At 39.4% G+C, this 15,509-nt stretch overlaps 1 protein-coding gene across 4 annotated transcripts in view; it reads right to left on the minus strand.

The window, feature by feature from the left end:
• Nucleotides 1-305: 305 nt before the first annotated feature.
• LOC116467126 (protein POLR1D) overlaps nucleotides 306-15,509 on the minus strand; it is a 45,528-nt gene continuing 30,324 nt past the window's right edge. For 3 of the 4 annotated variants that reach the window (XM_058437734.1, XM_058437732.1, XM_032150581.2), the window contains exon 3: nucleotides 306-871. In XM_058437734.1, the coding sequence (XP_058293717.1) occupies nucleotides 604-871 (268 nt within the window). In that variant the 3' untranslated portion in view covers nucleotides 306-603. Of the gene's footprint in view, nucleotides 872-12,173; nucleotides 12,300-15,509 lie in introns of those variants that run through there. The other variant, XM_058437731.1, reaches the window with a different exon arrangement.

The following is a 15,509-nucleotide window of genomic DNA, read 5'->3' on the forward strand; positions in this document are numbered from 1 at the left end:
ACAGGAAACAACAAAACCCATTTTTTAACCTCTGATAACTGAAGTGGAGCATTAAATTCAAAGCCACTTTGAGGATTTCCTACATTGTTCACCTAAGGGAAAACAAATGCAGGGCTATCAAAGAGCTTCTCAATAAATTCCCAGACCTTGGAGGGCTACAGCTTTTCATAATATGGTCACTGGACTGATGATTTCTAAATTTTAAATGTGATACCCCCAAAAAGTAACATATAGGATTTATAAGTATTTTATTTTTCTGAGAAATGACCAAAAAATTGGAACTAGTTTTAACAATCTCCGAAAACTTTAAACTCTAGACACGTTTATTTTGAAACACACTTCCAAACAAGATAAACAACAATACGTATGTCTACGACACTGTGGAAGCAGCTTAAACTTGCCAAGACATCCTCCTTTGTACTTGTTTCCTCAAGAGTTGCCAGGTCATTTTTTCCCGTGGCCAGCAGCCTCTTTAAAAACAACAAAGGACCTACTGTCAAAGCCACTCTCAGGTGTTTGTCCTGCCAGCTCATGCCTTCTCTGCACACCACACCCCCGAAGGAGCACGGAGGCCCGCAGGGCTGGCCGGCCCTGGTTCCAGCCTCACCGCCGGTTGGACCGCTTTTCGTACTTGTCCCGGCTGCTCCGCTTTCGTGGCGGGGAGTAACCGGCGGAACCTCGAGCGCGGAAGCTGTGCTTGTAAGGATGGCTTCTGTGTTTCTTCGGGTTTTCTTCTTTCTGGGCCTGGCTCTTCGCTGGTTCCTTATCGCCCTCTTTTTGTTCATGGTCTTGCTCTTTATGAGAGGGCAATGTGTTTTTAATTGTGTTAATTAGAAATCTTTTATTGGTGCTAGCAAGAGGACACTTCATCCTGGGGTGGGGAGGAGAAAAGAAAAAGCATCACAAATCAAATGGTTAACTCCAAAGCTGGACCCACTATCGTGATTAGTACCAAAGAATCCTGCTCCCACAGAATCGAGTTTCTGAATTTGTTAGCTTTCCTTGCATGCCACCTAGTGTAAACTCTGAGTACCAGGGGGAAAAAAAAATCAAGATGATTGGAATTCTTGAGACAGACTGGCTGGAACACTTTAAACCTTTCTTCCTTCCTGGGACTAAATTTCCTACTGAAGTTCATATGTACAGCTATTGACTACACTGTGAACTAACAGAATCATTTAATATTTTCTTTCGAACTAGTAAGTGCCCTATTTGACTGTAACTTATTTTGGATTAAATGTATTGCATCTTGCGTTTTATTACCAGACAGTGAAAACTATTCCTTTCCAAGGAAGCTAAAAAGTATATTCTGCTGTATATTAAATACAGGAGCTAAAGGATCTACTATAGAATAAAAAAATTGTGTAAAGAATCCATAAATATGCAATAATCTTTTACTTAAAAAAATTCTTACACTTCTATTTTAGGATGCCAGGCTAGGAGCACTTTACTCAATCTCCTGCCCTGGTGAATTTCTGTGCAGGATATATTTCAGTACCTTCATGATTCAAGTTTACCTAGGAGAGGCTGCAACCAATCAAATTGCTAATTAATGTGCTTAGATCTACTTATATACTATTTACTATCTTTTTCAGGTGTTAATAAATCTTTCATTTTCAAAAAGATGACCCTATACAAATGAGAACTTTCATATTTCTCTTAGCCTTGAGGTGTCTGCCATATGATGGGCTACTTTAGGAGTATGCTGATTCTCAAAATCTCAAAATAATCACCCAGTTATTCAGGGTGGCTGGTATTAAACAAAAATGAATGTAGAATAGCCATCTTTCTATAAAACTTTGGTTTACAGAGAACCCCAAACAACACTTCAAAATCAAGCCAACAACACTCCACATAGGAATTGTGTGGACTAGTACTGTACAGGTGAAGTATAAGCAGTCAGGCATCAGCATAGCCTCACTCACAGAGGTCAGACCACCTCAGAAAACCAAAATGGCACTGAATCTGGAAGTAAAAGGAAGAAAAACAAGAATATACCTCCTGCTGCAAATAGGTAGCTCTTGAGCCTACAAGTACAGAGAAAATATCTGAGAAAAATCAGTGGTTACTCCCAGTGAGCTGTGCCTGGTTAATGGTCAGGCCAGAAAAGTGACAAAGGAATGAACTAGAACAAGGAGAAAACCAAATTTAGAAAAGGACAGTGGAGTGCAATAGAAACAGCGGGAACATTCAGAGGTGGTGACAGCTCTGGAGTTTAGAAGCCACGGTGAATGAGATGAGGGGCAAAGAAGAAAGGCAAAAACAAAGAAAAAACAGTTCTGCAAGTACGAACTATAGAGCTTCACGGAGCTTCCAGAAAAGGTACACCAGCATTATGCTGCCTTAGTAGTCTCAAGGTAAAGACATTTCTACCTCCTGGGGGCACGCTGGCATTAGGACACTCCTGTGCAGGAAGGCAGGCACGTGATGAGAGGCAAGCCGAGTTCCCCTGCAGGGTCTGACAGGGTACTACTGAATGCAGGTGTCGCTTTGGTGAAGACACTTGACCCACTGCAGTTGCAAACTCAGCAATGATTCAGAACAGTATTAAACACTGCCATGTTCCAAAACAGCATAACACAGACAGCCTACAGGAAAAACTACCCTCCATCACAGAAAGTAAAAAGCTTAGAGGGCCCATCTTTGGCAATGGTGGCCTGGTGCTTACTATAGGAGCAAAATCTTTTTTATAGGCAAATGAACTACATGTGTCTCTTGGATATACAGGGCTAGGAGTAGCTGGTGAAACATGTCCAGCACCAGAAGAATTCTGGGGTCTTTTCACTGAAGTGGGCCATCTCAGTGGTGGTAAACTGGCCAGTTCTTCTCTGCATTAAACAACAAGGAAAGGTACTTTTCCCAGACGTGATGGTAATCCAGGATCTCAGAACAAAACCTTTGGTAACTACTGGTGAATTCCACTCTATTTTGCTGTTTTCAATGTCAGATCATCTTTAAAACCAAATGCTTCCTTGAGGTGAGCAAAGCCCTGCTACTAACTGCAGCGTTCACGCCAAGAGGCAGAGGGGACTGCACTTATCTTCCAACTGCTAGTGTAACCCACTGACTCAAAATAGTGACCCAAAGAGTTAGTGAGAGAATGAGATGGTTTTATAGAATAATTCCACAAGAAAACTTGCATTTACATCTCTTTTAACATCAGAGATGCAGTTTTTTAATGTTGGTTATGCCTGGGATTCTATTCTAGGCAAAAAGCCAAGGGTGGCTTGAGGAGATCTTGGTTTACTGGGGTGGGGTGGAGGTGGGGTTTGAAAGTCAGACATCTCCCAGGCATGCCAGTACACATTTTAGAAGTGATGACAAGTGCTCACTCACACTCTACTAATAAATAGGGCAGGGCAATGAGATACAGTAGTTGCAAGCAGATGTGAAGGTACATATAGTAAATCATTTTATATAAAGAAATTCCAAAATCTGCACAGAATAGATCCAAGTGTAAGGATGGCAACATCAAAACCAATGTCTGAGGGAATCAGTGGGGAGAGCTTCTCTGGCCTTTAAGGTAGAAATTAATTTTGCTGAATCTCACAGTTGGTTGTTTCATTGCTAAGAAATCACACTACCTGAGACAGTGGCTGGGCACACATGCTCTGGAATCACACTATCAGACTGGACTTTGGGCATGTTATGTAATCTCCCTGCTGCCTCTTAGCTGTTAAATGGGGATAATAATGGCGACTATCTTAAAGGGTTGCATGCAGATCAAATGACTGAGAACATGTAAAGTACTCAGAACAATGACTGACACATAAAGGCATTTGGTTAATTTCAGCTTTGGTTCACAGCCTACTATTTAATTGGCTGTGTGATCACAAGCAAGTTACTTAACTCCTCTTTGCATTCGTTTCCCCCACTTGCAAAATGGGAATAACAGACGTATCTACCTTATAAAGTTATCGTGAGGATTTAATGAATAATGCATAAGGCATTTAGCATGGTATCTGGCATACAGCAAACTGCAACAAATGTTACCTACAGGTCCACAATTTCTTATCCGTAATTCCAAAATTTAAAAACCTATTAAAACCAAGTTATTTTTATGACACCAAAGTTTGTTTGGCAGCAAAACTTGACCTGACCTTACTTTGGGCTATTTATATAGTCTTTATCCCATTTAATATAAACAGTCACGTTTTGCTGAAGAAATGATACCATGTTGAACAAGTACAGGGTAGTAGTGGTGGGGGGTCTAGTACATGCTATCTGTGCTGTAATACCTTTCTAAAATGTAAAAATATCTAAAATTAGAGACTTATTTGGATACAAAGGTTTTAGAAAAAGGATGGTGGACGTATATTATTTTACTCTCTCTTCATGAGAAAGAGTACACGTAGCTCTCAAATAGGCTAATACATCCGGAATTTTTGCAAGATGGCAACTCAAGATATCCCAAAGCCTCAAATCACCTGTGATAATAAGTTAATCAAGAACAGAGTAGAATCTCTATGAAAGAAAAGATTAAGAAAAAAGTAAGCCATCATTAAATGTTAATGAGACACTTTACATAAGTTTCCAAAAAAAGGGTTAAAATTTAAAAGTTTTGGTACTTTTAACATGGTTAGATTTGTATTTGTAGAAGTTTCAGATTGCAGGCTATCTCAATTCTCCATTGCTACTGGGATCAAGAGGCTACTACATACTACCTTTGAGCTTATCATTTGTATTTCCAGCTGTTCCACAAACCCTCTAGGCCTCTGTCCTCAGATGTAAAACTAAAGGTTGAAGTAGGTAGGTGATCTCTAGAGTCCCTTCCAGTTTTAGGATCCTCTGCTCATGCTCTGTACGTTAACTCTTTAGAAAAGTTCACTCTTCTCATTTATCACATTAGGAAATTATTTCTTACTGCCATTTCCCGCCTCCCCCGATCCCCCACAGTATTTGAGATGACATGATAAGCTGGCATTAGACACTCCACCATTCCCGGCTTTTCTCGTATCAGCTTTAGGGTAACCATCTGAGCCCTGAAATTGAGCATAAGATCATAGGCCACGGCTGCCTGCTGTGTCTGCACCGTCTGTCACTGTCTATGCCCAAAAGGTGTGCTGGGGGAAGGACGGGAGGAGGCCACAGGACAGGGCAGCTGCTTTCCTGTCTTAGCTCTGACCTGGAGGGTGACTTTCTCACCCTGGCTAGTTATTTTATATTTAGTTTATTTTTGTTTCTAGAAAGTTATGCTAGCTCACATGGTAAGAGCCAGATTTAAGGTGCTAACAACATAAATGGATATAAACCCTAAATATCACGAGACTGGTTAAATCTGCTTTGGAAAGTACCCATGACACAGTGTCAGATTTGAGATCTGGCATTCTATCTAGGTTAAACTTTAAAAGGAAAGCAATTTCCTTCACTTTCAAACCTGTAGGCTCAGAAGCTGTGATGGAAGGGTTCCACACACTATGGGAAAGGCTAACTGCTCAAGAATCTGCCACTGGAGAAACAAAGACTGACTGGGGCTAGAATTACAAGCTTTTCATCTTTTTTGTCTCTCTTGCTGAAGGATAGAGGTAGTAGTATCTAACTTTCCACAGATTTAGACCTGCTACCTTTTGCTTCTAAAATATTTCCTGAATAGGACCTATCTGAGAGTGACACAGGATCACTAGCCAACAGGGTACACTGAAGACACAATTACCTTGTGCTATTCCATTACCAATGTTGCCTCATTTCATCTCCATAGCCATCATCCAAAAGGAAAGAAAAGAAAAAAGGTAAAGCGCCTATCCACATCCAAAGCTAGTAAGATGTGGAGCCAGATTGGAACCAGGGAGTCTGGAATGGGGCAGAGGGAGTGGAGCAGAGAAAGACTCACTGCAGTCTAACCAGATGGCCAATTAACAGAGCAGTCAAGAAAGAAACCGCAGGTGAAAAGCTTGTCAGCACACTGTGGCTGAGGCTCCTCATCCAGGACAGGCATAAAGCAGCAGATGCACACACAGTGACAGGTCTGCTGAGAACAGCTGGCCACTCAGGAGCCCAGGAGAGTCACCAACACGGCCAAGGACAAAGGTGGAGAGTCCCTTAAACACGCATGACTCTGAGATGTGTGAAGTCGAACAGGTAGTGGGAAATAAGAATTATTTTTATGGTTAGGGAATAGACACCTTGGAGTCATGAAGCAAGTTTCCATGCAGTGCACTTCAATTCGTTCTTTTATTCTATGGACAAATCCATTCCCATACTAGCAAATAGCGTATCTTCCATTCTGTACATGTCTGCACTCTCATGGATGTAGGTCTGGAATAATGCATCTAGAAAGACTGAAGCAGAGGCCTAACTCTCCCAACTCTCCATGAAACAAGGGGAATATTTTTTATCTTGATGCTGTGGTTGATTACAACTCATTTTGTTGTTTAATGCTGCCACAACTACCAAAACCACCCATGGCGCTACAGTTTATAATTTGGCAATCAAATGCCTCAGCATGTGGCCACCTGAAAAATGCTTTTTATGGTGTTATAATCCCTATTAGTAAACTGTTAACCCTTAATTACTCTGTGTACAACAGTCCTGAGGCTCACAGTGGGTATTCAATGACTGTCTCCAACACTGTACCTAAAAGTAATCAAAAATCATTGACATGTGTTTGTCTGTATATGTATGTGTGTGTGTGTGTATGTATGTGTGTGTATATATATATATATATATATATATATATATAAAACTGAGATATGCAAAGCATTATGCTAAGCACTGTAGCAAAGATATATACCAAGCTCTCTGTTTATGTGTCTCTCTCTTTGGAGACTACCAAGAGGAACAGAAGGTAGGGGAAGTCGAAGTTCAGAAGCAGATATGTGAATAGTAACACACTGAGACAGTTTGCAAGGCTATAATCCTCGGCCTCCAGCTCCCTCAGCAACGCAAATCATTTACATAGCTATGTGCCCTAACAGTAACACATTCAGGGCTCTCTCATTCACTTTCATAACTGGATATGAAAGGAATGTGGGAAGCAGGGGCAGTAAGCATTGGCATTTCAGCATGTTATCAGACAATAATCCACGAGAGAAGTGATGCCATACAAGGAGTGTTAAGTGACAGATAGGAAAGCCAAGTTATTGTCCCATCAGCAATTCGGGCTTTAGGAAAGCTCTTTGGGTTTCATGTTCTATACGTATAAAGGCTTTGGATCTCTATGGCCTGAAAATATTACCAAGAGCCTCCTCCATGAATCGTCTGAGATGTGAACCCTTGCTCCCCTCCTCATTGGTTCTAACACATTCAGCGTGGCATGCCACACTGTGATCACTTGATGCTTGTTTCTTTATCCACCAGGGGATTAAAAACTTTAAGGCCGGGAAAGTTAAGTCTTCTTTACTGCTGTCCATGATCAGCCTCTTAACATACCTACTGGTGCCCTGTGAATATTTATATAAATAAATAAACACATGTCTAGATAAAGACTGGAGAAATTATTTGCTTTCCAATAATCAACAGTTGATGACATAAACTGGAAGAACAAGATGGGTGACTTCCTTCCATATCTCTAGATTGACTCTCAATCCAAACAGAAAAGCATAAAAAAAAGTCATTCCCCTTAAAACAATTGGGTTAAGAGAACTCAAGAATCATTTTCTCTCAATTCAACCTTTAGGATTTATTTTGCCAAAATATAAGCTTTTCCAAGTATAAGGCTGAAGTTCCACAGGCACTAGACTCAGAAATTATACTGGGCAGTAGGTAACCTAAAGTGAATGTGACCAGAATAAAAACAGCTTTGTAGACAATGAAGCTGGGCAAATTTCTGAAATGTATGCTTATAAATTCCTTTATGTTGACTAAAAGGAAGACATATGAGCCAATATTTCAGCTTCTCCTAAAGCATCTGTCAACAACAGCTTCTAAAGAGATTCTTTTGCTGAAATACATCCAAGGAAGTATATAGCACCAAATGGTGTCTTTCTTTATAAAATAAAAAATGGCATCCCACTTGCATTTTCTTTAGCTCAGCAATCTCCTTCTGGCACCTGCTCAACCATCTATTTCTTATGGAATATCCAAAATGAAAAAAATAATACCACTCACTCTAGTTCTATTTTAAATTTTAAAGCAAATAAAAGGTCTTCTAGATACTTAGAAAAAAACAGGCCATGGCCACTAGTGAACAACAGATTGCTACTCTTTTAAGAACTATCCAAGAGGGTCCACTCCACAGCGATGGGTCTTGGGACACTTGTGGCTGAACACCTGGCCAGGCTACCTACGTGCTATTTCAGCGCAGAGGAGCTGTCTGCCCCTGGCCAAGGTGTAGGATTGTTCTGGATTCTGCAGAGCAGGCTGGTATCATTCTTTTTAATAAAACAAAAGGGACTAGTAAAATTTTTTCAAATTTGTGTGCACTTTAGAATCACCTGGGTATCTCTTTAAAACTCCGAAGCCCAGGCCACATCCCAAGCTCATAATCACTGATAGTGGGGCACAGGCATCAGTATTTTTTGAAGGTTTTCAGGTGATTCCAAATGTGCAGATAAATTTGAGAACTAATGACTAGTGGTTAAAAGTTTCTTACATACACTTATTTAAATAAACGGAAACCAGGTGATCTTCCAGGATGAGCAGATGGAGGAGGGCAGGTGCCCTTTGTCCCAGCACTAGTGAGTAGAAGCAAGCCATGGTTGTCATGGGTCCAGACCTCCTTTCATAGCCCATATCTGTTTGGGTGTGCCGAATTGCTGGACTGAACTCTGGCTAGGAAAAAACAGTTGCCCCTGGAATAAGCAAGTACCCAGAGATTCCTGCTTCCAGAGCAACACAGACCAAGAATCAAAATGTAAACATTACGAGAGAGATAGAGAAAAAAGCAGATAAACTTTTTATTTTTAATGAAGTGAAGTCTTCTATGGGATTGACTTGCTCAATTGTTCAGAGCAGTGCTTCCCAAACTTGATTGATGAGATCTTCTGGTAAGCTTAAAAAACAAACAAACAAACAAACAACCTGTAGGACCGATCTTAGACCTCTCTATCAGAATGCCCTAGAGTGAAGCAGGGAAGGAGATGTGTATTTTTATTTTTTATTTATTTTTTATTTTTTTGAGACGGAGTCTTGCTCTGTCACCCAGGCTGGAGTGCAGTGGTGCAATCTTGGCTCACTGCAACCCCCGCCTCCTGGGTTCAAGTGATTCTCCTGCCTCAGCCTCCTGAGTAACTGGGAACACAGGCGCCACCACGCCCAGTTGATTTTTTGTATTTTAGTAGAGATGGGGTTTCACTGTGTTGCCCAGGCTGCTCTTGAACTCCTGAGCTCGGGCAATCCACCTGCCTCGGCCTCCCAAAGTGCCAGTGTTACTAGTGTGAACCACCATGCCTGGCTGGAGATCTGTATTTTTAAAAACCTCTCCAGATTATTTTCTAATTAAAAAAACTCTATTAAAAAGTGATAAATAGAACACATATTTGTTATATATTACTGTAACAGAGCCCCTGGTAGAGGATCACAATGGATAGCATTCCCCGCTTCTCGTGCTCCCCTTAGTGCTCACTGTTAGGAGGCCTAACTTCTCACAGACCTTTATGCGTTACGGGGTCCCATGGCCTTCCCTGACCTGGCCAGTAGGGGATTACACGCATTGATCCACAACTCGGGTTTTCACATACATAGTAGATATTTTCTCACAAAGATTCATGTAGTGCTGACCAATTCTTTTTAGTGACTGTAAAATATTCAACAGTAGGATGTACCACAGTTTATTTAAGCATTTTCCTATCTATGGACATTTGGACTGCTTCCATTTTTTTACTATCAAAATGTGCTACAATAATTTTGTACTTAGGTCTGCGCACATTTATTAAGTTCTATGAAAGAGGGATTACTGAGAGCAGAGATCCTGGGTAAAGGGGCACAGAGAACTGTGACTCAACATTTTGCCCATGGCTCTGCACAGAGCAAACCACACCAATGCCTGAAGCACAACAATGCACCCCTTTCCACATCCCTTCGTCTCCACTGGATTACTGCCTCTTTCATTTCTGCCAATCTAATGGGTGAAATTTAAGTGCTATTTAAGAGGAATATAAATACCTATGCATGCACTCCCACCCCCATTAGATTATAAATTCCAAGAGAGCAGGAATCTTTGTCATTCTGTTTACAGATACATGAGTGTCAAAATAGCAGAGCCTAGCTCTGCTAAGTACTCAATAAATGTGTTAGTATGTTTACTTACTGGCCATTTGTAGTTTTGATATATACACATACACACACACACACACACACACAGATATGGTTTTCTTTTTATAAACTGATTTGTAGAAGCTTTTTCAATACTAAGAGTATTAGTCCTTTGTCTGTTATATATGGCAAATAATTTCAACCAGTCTACCACTTGTCTTTTTGCAAGTTACCTTTTTGTACGGTATCTTTTTCTATGTAGAAGTTTACTATTATTATGACATGGCTGAAACTACCGTTGTCTCATTCATAGCTTCTAGGTTTTGTGCCTGGCTGAGGGAGGTTTCTACCTTGTCCTTGCCAATATTATAAAAATATTATCCTGTATTTTCTTCTATAAGATTCATATTTTGTATGGTTAGTTTTTAATTTTCAGTATTACAGATGAATAGTCAATTGTATCAGCATCACTTACTAAATAATCCACCCTTTCTCCACCAGTATGAACAATGACCTTTTTCCACACAGTTAGTTCATATACGTATGTGGGTCTCCATTCTTTTTTTTTGTTTTCTTTCCTTCTCCACTCCCTTCCTTCCTCCCGCCTCTTTCTTCCCCCGGTCTCTATTCTTGATTCTCTATTCTCTCACTAATGTCTTTAGTCTTACATGAATCTCATACTAATTACTATAAATTTACATACTATTATTAAATTGAGCATGCAATTTTCTCATCTCATTCCTCCCAAAAATATCTTAGCTGAAATATTGCACCTTTATAATGGAGAGATCTGGTAGTCACCAGCTTTATCAAGGGCAACCTGACATTAAGTCCTCCTGACCTGTTGTAATTAAGACGTATAAAAACATCACCTGTGTAATATTCCTTCCTGTCAAACAAGTTTAACCTGAATCTAATCAAGAAAACATAATCAGGCAAATCCAGTATGTGGAACATTTTTGCCTGGATCTTGAATCTGCATCCCAAACAAAAGGCGACCACTATAAAAGACATTTTTGGGATGTTAGATGACAATATGAAATTATACATTAATTTCATTGATATGGTAATTACAATGTGATTATGTATGAGATTGTCTTTGAGATCTGCATGCTGAAGAATTTAGGGCTGAAGTATCAAGATGCCTACAATTAATTTTCACATGGTTCAGCCAAAAATTATATGTTTGTGTATTACATGTAAATATATTATATCACACAATCATAGATAATCAAACAACGTCCTTTTCTCTCATTATATTTTCTACTGGGCTATTGACTGTATAAGGAATTGATTTTGAATGTGTATCTTGTGCTGAACCACTATGGGTAGACATCCTATCTTCAACAAATAACCCTTTGTCTCCTTTTTTCTCCTCCTAGTTATTTTCCTTGTTTTGCTGTATTTGCTTGCTGGCACCTGTCTAAAGCAGCAGTTCTCACCGTGTGACCAGTGAACCCTGAGAGTCCTCCAAACTCATGAGGCAATCTACAAAGTCAAAGCTATTTCCATAGTTTTGATATAATTTGCTTTTCTCCAGAAGGTTGACATTTGCACTGATGGTGCAAAAGCAACAAGTAAAACAGTGGCAAGAAACAAGGCAGTGATGAAAAACTGTACCAGTGGTCATTGTACTCTTTACCACCATGCACTTCCAGTTAAAAATGGCCAATTTTATTTGAGAATGTCCTTGATGAAGCAGTGCAAATTATTAATTTTGTTAAATTTTGACCCTTGAGCATCTGTCTTTTTAATAATGTATGTGTATAAACGGGACATACATACAAAGCACTCTGCTACTTGAGATTATGATGGAGGCCTCAAGGAAAAGTACTTGTGTGACTGAATGGCAAAGTGAACTAGCTGGTTATTCAGATGTGCGTGAGCCTGTCACTTCTACGAAAACAACTCACAGTGTTCATTGCCAATATACAACTGGAGCTTCCAGATGAAAGAAAATTAGAATTTTGGTAAACTGTGAACTTGACAGGTTCCCTTGACACTTAAAAGACTTATCTGATGAGATTGGTGATGATACTTACAAATGTGATTTTAAAAATATTATATAATGACACGTGTCAACATTTGGAAGCTTCATAACTCAGTGAAGCAATATTTTCCAGATGACCAATGATGATGTTACAAAATCAAGAATAAGTAGAAGATCCAGCCAAGGTACAAGGATATTATATAAAGGGCTTTTACTGTAAAAGGATAGGAAAAATACACATTATTAAAAAGACTATTATGAAACTACTACTTGTTGAAGTTACTTGCAAAGTTCTGATGTAGTATCAAAGAAGAATATCTACAGTTTTCTGAAAAAGTTATTGAAATAGAGCTAAAATCATGCAATTTACAAGTGAGTAAGAAAATATCAATCATAGTTCTTGCTCTGTAAGGAGCGTTCAAGGGGATTGGTTGTTTCTTGCCAGCTCTCCAGATAGACATCATTTATCCTGACAACTTTAGTACCACCTACTGGCTTTGTTAAACTTTCTGATATGTATTTCCTTTCGAAAATACGTATCTTTGTAAGGTAGTATTTTCTTCATATACTTCAGCCAAAATAACACATTACAATAGATTGAATTCAGAAGCAGATATAAGAACCCAGGTGTCTTCTATAAGCCAGACATCAAAGAGGTTTCCAAAATTACTGTACTCAATACATTTTGTTTTGCAAATATAGTTATTTTTCACATAAATGTTATTTATCTTAACATGTATTTGATTTATTATTTAAAAATGAATAAATACTTAAAAATTGCCCAGCTTTAATTTTAAACATTGGTATTGATAGATATAACCCACATAAACAAAAGCTCTTTGGGGTTCTCAATAATGTAAGAGTGCAAGTATCCTAAGATGTTTGAGAACCACTGTTCCAAGGCAATTGAGATAACCAAGTAACAATGCCAGCAGGAATTCTTGTCTTTCAGACTCATGGGAAAGTGTAAGTTTCATATCCTAGTATCCCACGGGATCCACCTCTTACAATCTGGAGTATCTTACTTTGCCTGCCATCTTTTATTTACTCCCTTTTCAACATGCTTTTCCCTATACCTGGGAAGAAGCTGCTAGTTGTCCCTCAATATCTGTTCTTCCTTTCTTCTGTAGTCAAAGAACCCCAGATACTTATCTGCCACACAACTGCCTATGAAAAAAAAGATAAAATTTCTGTCCTTGCAGCTAGATGTAGACATCAGACTAAATTCTGGCCAATGGGGTACATGAAGAAATGGTACATACAGGCCAGGCGCGGTGGCTCATGCCTGTAATCCTACCACTTTGGGAGGCCAATGCAGGCGATCACTAGGTCAGGAGTTCCAGACCAGTCTGGCCAAGATGGTGAAACCCCATCTCTACTAAAAAAAAAATACAAACATTAGTCGGGCGTGGTGGTGGGCACCTGTAATCCCAGCTACTCGGGAGACTGAGGCAGAGAATCGCTTGCACCCGGGAGGCGGAAGTTGTAGTGAGCTGAGATCCAGAGACAGAGCAAGACTCCGTCTCAAAAAATAAAAAATAAAAATAAAAAAAAAAAGAAATGGTAAATGCAACTTCTGGCAAGTTTTCTTTTCTTTTTTTTTTTTTGAGATAGAGTCTCACTGTGTCCCCCAGGCTGGAGTGCAGTGGTGTGATCTTGGCTTACTGCAACCTCCCTCTCGCAGGTTCAAGTGATTCTCCTGCCTCAGCCTGAGTAGCTGGGATTACAGACATGTGCCAGCACATCTGGCTAATTTTTGTATTTTTAGTAGAGATGGGATTTCACCATGTTGGCCAGGCTGGTTTCAAACTCCTGACCTCAAGTGATCCGCCCACCTCGGCCTCCCAAAGTGCTGGGATTATAGGCGTGAGCCACAGTGCCCAGTCATGGCGAGTTTTCTTAAAGGAAAGGGGTGTGCCTTCTTTCTGTTCTTCCTTTCTGCTAATTGAAATGTGGACTCAATGTCTGTTACTATCTTAGACTATGTAGAAAAGAGTCATACCCTATGATTGGGAGATCTGGAAAACTGGAAGGAGCCTGGGTCCCAGTAACTCTGTGGAACTACCAACCTAACCAGTATTATTCCCAAAGAGTACATCAACGCCCACACAAATCTCAAGACAGTCTGGCGCACATGGTAACTTTCCCCAGGGAGAGCAGAACTAGCATTGATACACTAGTTCTTTTACTATCAGAAAGTTTTACAAAGCCAGTAGGTGGTACTAAAGTTGTCAGCATAAATGATATCTACCTGGAGAGCTGGCAAGAAACAACCAATCCCCTTGGACGCTCCTTACAGAGCAAGAACTATGATTGATATTTTCTTATTCACTTGTAAATTGCATGATTTTAGCTCTATGCTGAGTCTTTCTAATAGGTATTAGATTGGACCAGTGATTACTGACAGCCTGATGAAGGTTCAGCCTTATATCCAAAACCAAAGCACCCTGTGCCTAAAAAGTTTATACTAATCTGACTCACAATAGTAGAGGCACCTTATTTCTGTAAAGCACAGAGGAGGCCTGGAAAGAAGAGCAGATTTAACTAATATTTACTAACTAACTGCTACATGCCAGGAACCATGCTGGATGTTTTCATACACATTATCTCACCAGATTTTCACTATCATCTTCCCACTTTTCCCATGAGTCTATAAGACAAGAATTCCTGCTGGCATTCTTATTTTTTTCAATTGTCTTATAATAGTGGTTCTCAGACTTTGTGGTCTTAGGGTACTTTACACTCACACTCCTAAAAATGATTGAGGACACCCCAAAGAGCTTTTGTTTATGTGAGTTATATCTATTAATATAAATATTCAAAATTAAAGCTGAGCATTTTTTTCAGTATTCACTTTAAAATAATATATCTGTTATTTACTAGGTATTTTACTGAAGCTAAGATGATTACACATGATAGATACAGACTGATTCACACTGGATTATTTCATTATATAATTTCATCCATAAATATATCAGAATACATTTCTAAAAGATAATGGCTTTTAAAAATTAAAATAACAGCAATACTATCACACCTAAAAAATCAACATCAGTTCCTTAATATCATCAAATACCCTCAATTGTTGCATAACTTTTTACAGTTAGTTTGGATAAAGATACAAACAAGGGACCCATTTTATTTGATGTTCCTCAAATCTATTAATTCATAGGATACTCTTTCTTTTCTCCTTGCAATTCATTTGTTAAAGAAACTGGGTTCTTTGTCCTGTAGCATTTCTCACATTTTGGATTTTTGTGATTGCAGCCTTATGGTGTCATTTAACATGTTCCTCTGCCCTCTGTATTTCTTGTGAACTAGTAGTTCTAACTAGAGACTTGATCAGATTCAGGTTCAATTTTTTGACAAGGATGCCCCAGAGGTGGTG

This window comes from Hylobates moloch, unplaced genomic scaffold (assembly GCF_009828535.3).
Source record: "Hylobates moloch isolate HMO894 unplaced genomic scaffold, HMol_V3 SCAFFOLD_4, whole genome shotgun sequence".
NCBI classification, from domain to species: domain Eukaryota; kingdom Metazoa; phylum Chordata; class Mammalia; order Primates; family Hylobatidae; genus Hylobates; species Hylobates moloch.